This window comes from Gadus morhua, chromosome 22 (assembly GCF_902167405.1).
Source record: "Gadus morhua chromosome 22, gadMor3.0, whole genome shotgun sequence".
In the NCBI taxonomy this organism is placed as follows: Eukaryota; Metazoa; Chordata; class Actinopteri; order Gadiformes; family Gadidae; genus Gadus; species Gadus morhua.
Window position 1 is genome coordinate 4,693,728 of NC_044069.1, and position 5,491 is coordinate 4,699,218.

Sequence of the window (5,491 nt, forward strand, 5' to 3'; positions counted from 1 at the left end):
GCGCACAAAATAAATAATATTCTAAGAGGGAAGATGGATGTTCCCAGCAGACGACGGGAGAACACAGAGGGAGGCGTTGGGAACCGTAATCAAGACCACATCTCAGCTGGGAGTGGGAGCCAAGAACTCGGTGTAACTCACCGCACATGTTGGGTCCCTTTCTCTTTGACAGCTCTACAATGCCTTCTCTGCGGTCTGGAGGACTCTTCAGACCTGTCGAGCCGACTCTGCGGCTGTGAATTAGCTTCAGGACAAAGCCAGACTCGTTGGCGGTGATCGTATCTGAAGTTATGACCTGTGTCTCTCGAACTCTCTCTTTGGAGTTAATTGCTTTCCACTCATCATTTATTGTGGCTCGGGTTGTAAGTCCCAGTCAACAATGTTCCGATTAGATCTTGGGACTGCTGCTGCTGTTGCTAGCAGTTAAGCCTAGCTTCCACGTGTTAGTGCTATCAGGGCTTGTACATCAGAATGCATCATGGGATTTTTTGTTGCCGATTCTTCGCAATTTTGAGAATCCTAAATCAACATAAATATACCGTAACCTAGGCTAATTTTGCTTAGCCACTTCTCGCATGAGAGATAATGTGGCAGTTTAAAAAACGACGAAATCTCCCTATGATAGCTAGTTATTTCACAATTAGTCTCTAAACAATGATCAAATCACCATAACCACAAACCACTGATATGATCCAACACCTCCAAATGACTTCACATCTTTGCGATGTGAGGCCACTACGTACAGGCCAACTGTCACAGACTCCACAGGCCGTCCAAAAAGGCAATATTTTGCACGTCTTGTCCGAGTGACATCTTTTTTATTTGTTGAGGTTTGTTTGGGTTCGTTTTTGTATTATTACGAAAGGGAGTTGGTGTCGTCTTGAACTTATATTAAAACCAGCGTGGACAACAGCCCACGACAACACAGAAATATGTCTTTGTCTTTTTATATTTATATATATATATATATATCTTTGTCTCATATCGGGTTCTTTTTAGGAGACAGGAACAAGCAGAGATCAAGGGCCGTCGGTCTCCCTCTCCAACGACCATCGCATCCCGGAGAACCGGCGGTAGATCTGGCCCGCCTCCCGGTCAGCCACCGTAATAGTCCCGCGCCCCCCCGGGCTAATTTACCAGTAAAACATGAGGACAACCTCCTCACCCGGGACGACGGTGGGGAAGAGGGATCTGTGGTTGTGTGTGTGTGTGTGTGTGTGTGTGTGTGTGTGTGTGTGTGTGTGTGTGTGTGTGTGTGTGTGTGTGTGTGTGTGTGTGTGTGTGTGTGTGTGTGTGTGTGTGTGTGTGTGTGTAGGTGGCTTGGTACATATTTGTGTGTGAGAGTATATGTGTGTGTCTGTGTGCGCGTGCGTGCGTGTCTTTCATACAGCAAACCGTAGAATTAAAAGTGATGAGTTATGCCAGTTTTATTACCAATACAGTGTAATTTGTAATGTGTGCTGGGGTGGTGAAACCTTGAGATGCTCGGGGCTATCATTATGATACACGCTCGTAAATCCCTCTCACTTACAACAAGCCTTGGATGAAGAGAAGACCACTCTGTCCTTTTAAACTTTAAAACGCCTGTAAACATACCGCAGTAAAAGCGTTTCTTCCCTTTTTATACCTGCTGCAATGAAAGGCAGATCGGCGGAGGACGAACCCTGTGCACCCGGGAGACGAGCACTACAGCGGACCTCACGGCTCTCTTCTCTCTCTTGTGTGTCAATATTTCTCCGAGGCGCTGGCACCGCTCCAAAGTTTCTGTGTGAGAAACTTGAAGTGTCTCTCTGCCAGAAAGGGGGAGAGAGAGAGCGAGAGAGCGAGAGAGCGAGAGCGAGAGAGCTCCGTGATTGTGAATGGGTGCCTTCCCCCCAAGCCCCGCCCTTTCCGGTCCCACCGTCCCACCCACACTGCCAATGAACGCAGCGCGTGCACACAGACGGGCAGCCGCGTCAGCTGCCGTCGTGTCGGGATCGGAATGCGTTCGGAGCGCGAGAGACGAGCACTCGGTAACGGAACGCTCGAGATCAAGGAGGGAATGCCCCGCGTGCTGAAAGCCCGACGCTCGCCGTGTACGGAGAAGAACGCGCTCCACCGGTAACCGATTCGTTGGGATTTATTGAACTTGCATTACCCGGTACAATACCCAGGTTGGATTATTTCACCGGGATCGCGATGGTGTTACGCGTGTGAAGAAAAGGGAGAAGAAGGCATATTTGGGAGCTTCTGATTCGTGAGACATGCAGGGATTCGTGCGGTTATAGTCTCGCCGCTGAACTGTTTCGGAGCTCGACTCCCTCCTCCTCCTTCCCCGTGTTTGTTGCTCCTTCGCCGGGGAGCCGTGGAGTGGGCACACGGCCGGGAGAAAAGCCACTTCGGCCAGGCAGACACAACACTCCTTGCCCGTATGGGTCTGTTCCTCTCCGGTTCCCCGTGTTAGCGGCGTCTCGTCTCGGCTCCACCACCACGGGATTCCTGCTCCGAGCGGTACAGGGTTTGGGGGGACGGGGGACCCCTACTACTGCTACTGTTCTCCCGGGGAGCTGGGAGTCGGTAGGCTGCGGTGCAGACACCTCCAGACGGGCGAGTGAAAGGAGTAGAACCAGCAAGAAGCCAGCTCGGATTAAAGCGACGCGGTTGCGATTCTTTTCGAAGGGGACCGTGCGGGACCAGCACTGATTTGTTTTTGTTTAGATGCCCACAAGCCGCAGGGGTATCAGAACACCAGGATTCTGAATCGTGGATAAGTCTACCAGGACCCTGAACCGTAGGTAGATCTACCAGGACCGTGGACCCTGTCCCGTAAGTAGGACTACCAGGACCCTGACCCATGGTTAGGTCTGTATCGTAGACCCCTGAGCAGCGGGACGAGCATGCAACTCCGCAGACGAGACCAGGGGGAGAGACGCCGCTTCTGAACAGAACCCCCAGTCGCCCACATGCTCTGGATCAACCGCCGGTTCGGGGAACGGAACACGAAGACCCGGGGGGAGGCGGTGAGTTGGGGTTCGTGGGAGGTCGCGGGAGGATGGAGCGCTGCTGCTGAGAAGGCGAGCCCAACTTCTGGCTACTTTCGACCCCCCGTCGCTCCCACTTGCAGGACCCATGAAGGCCAAAAAGCGATACCTGTTCCTGCTGTCGGCCGGCGCGTGCCTGGTGCTCCTCTTCTATTTTGGAGGGGGGGTGCCGCTCCCCAAGGCGCGCCGGGGGGGCGGGCGCGAGCGCGGCGGTCGCGAGGGCAAGCGCGAGGGGCACCAGCCGTGGCCCCACTTCTCTGACCCCTTACAGGGCTTCGTGCCCTCGTGGGACCACACGGACACGGAGGAATACAACCTCCACGTGTCGCCGCGGCAGAAGCGGGACGTCACCGCGGGGGTCTTCCGCGGCCGCGGCTGCCGAATGGACACCTGCTTCGACTCGTCCCTGTGCCGGAAGCACGGCCTGCGCGTGTACGTGTACCCGCTGGTCAAGGGCGAGAAGATCTCGGAGAGCTACCAGAACATCCTGTCCACCATCGAGGGCTCGCGGTTCTACACGTCGGACCCGGCCCAGGCCTGCCTGTTCGTGCTGAGCCTGGACACGCTGGACCGCGACCAGCTGTCCCCGCAGTACGTGCACAACCTCAAGGCCAAGGTGACGAGCCTGCCGCTGTGGAACGACGGCCGCAACCACCTCATCTTCAACCTTTACTCGGGCACCTGGCCTGACTACACGGAGGACCTGGGCTTCGACATCGGCCAGGCCATGCTGGCCAAGGCCAGCCTGAGCGCCGACAACTTCCGGCCGCGCTTCGACGTGTCCATCCCGCTCTTCTCCAAGGACCACCCGCGCGCCGGAGGCGAGCGGGGCGCGCTCCGCTACAACACCGTGCCGCCCTACCGGAAGTACATGCTGGTGTTCAAGGGGAAGCGCTACCTGACGGGCATCGGCTCGGACACACGCAACGCGCTGTACCACGTACACAACGCGGAGGACGTGGTGCTGCTGACCACGTGCAAGCACGGCAAGGACTGGCAGCGGCACAAGGACGCGCGCTGCGACCGGGACAACGCAGAGTACGACAAGTAAGTTCACCAACACAATCACAAACCGACAAATACGAGGGTTGCTCAACCTGTAAACCACTGCACCTGTCCCTCTCAGTGTGCCCACTTTACGCCGAAAGCTGTGTTTGTTTGTGTTTACATGGGCTGCGTTAGTCCCATCGTGTTCTACGCACTGTTGTCTTTGATACGTGGATAAAGTGTGAGTGACGTCACGGCCGATCAAACGCGCCGCCGCGGTCAGCGGGAGCCAGCGAGACCCGGGGAGCCTGGGAGCCGATGGAGGCCCTATAACTCTCTCTCCCGCCGACCTGAGCTGGCGTAAATCACCAGGTCTCTCTCTCTCTCCCTCTCCCTCTCCCTCTCCCTCTCTCCTACCTCCTACCTGTCCTCTCCCTCCCTCCCTCTCCTCTCTCCCCATCCTCTCTCCCCCCCCCCCCCCCCCCCTCTCCTCTCTCCCCATCCTCTCTCTCCCCCATACTCTCGGAGGAATTCGGTCCCACTCTGTGCGGCGCGGCAGCAGGGTATCTGCTCGGGCATGTTTGATCCGCGCACCCTGTACTTAGCGCAAATTAAGCGAAAGTCGACGGTGGGAGTTTTGGACGGGCTGTAAACGCCAGTGTTTCCACCGTCGCGTAATGACTTGACACAAACCTTAACTTAACACCGCAGCGTACAACTCTCCGAGCTCAGGATCAAAGGTATAATCAGTCGTTGTACCGGTTCTGCTTATGTAGTGTTGTGTTTAATTAGAAAGGCACTTAGTGGGAAATACAGATCGGTTATGAAGTGATAATTATAACCTTGGTTTCCGGGAACGCCGGCCTGTGTGTCCCTCGTCTCCCTTTCGCCCCGCGGTGCTTTGTGGATTACCGTTTCATATTTAGAGCTCCGTGTTGTCTGGGGAGGTGTGTTAAAACAATGACGTCTGTCGTTAGTTTGAGTCAAACGGTATACTCAGAGGGTTGGTATTCAGTATAGGGAGGGAGGGAGGGAGCGGGGGGGAGTGAGACACACTGAGGAGTTCACCAGTCCGGGGCGATGGCGTCGTTTGATTTACATTCATTGACTCGAGGACCGGAGGCCTCCAGAAGTGTGTGTGTGTGTGTGTGTGTGTGTGTGTGTGTGTGTGTGTGTGTGTGTGTGTGTGTGTGTGTGTGTGTGTGTGTGTGTGTGTGTGTGTGTGTGTGTGTGTGTGTGTGTGTGTGTGTGTGTGTTGGCTCACTTTCAGAACACTAACCCCTTTTTTAAAAAAAATGGAACCGACAGGGAAAGTTCTAGAGACTTTCTTCCCCTTTCACATCAAAAAAAGGCTGCTCTTGTGTTTAGTTACCAAGTGCTATCATGAACTACCTAAAATGAACTACCATACTGGCGTATCATCCCTACTACACAAAAGTCATAACGCAGGACAATACACTGTTGTAATGTACTACACAACACTC

General features: G+C 54.7%; 1 protein-coding gene across 1 annotated transcript; it reads left to right on the plus strand.

The window, feature by feature from the left end:
- Window positions 1-1,913: 1,913 nt before the first annotated feature.
- On the plus strand, window positions 1,914-4,447 carry LOC115536130 (exostosin-1b). Its single transcript, XM_030347810.1, has one exon. It carries the CDS (start codon window positions 3,109-3,111, stop codon window positions 4,069-4,071), a length of 963 nt encoding a protein of 320 aa, XP_030203670.1. The 5' UTR covers window positions 1,914-3,108; the 3' UTR covers window positions 4,072-4,447.
- The last annotated feature ends 1,044 nt before the right edge of the window (window positions 4,448-5,491 follow it).

Coding starts and splice junctions, on each gene's coding strand:
- LOC115536130 (XM_030347810.1), top strand. CDS start 3,109: ATGAAGGCCAAAAAGCGATACCTGTTCCTGCTGTCGGCCGGCGCGTGC.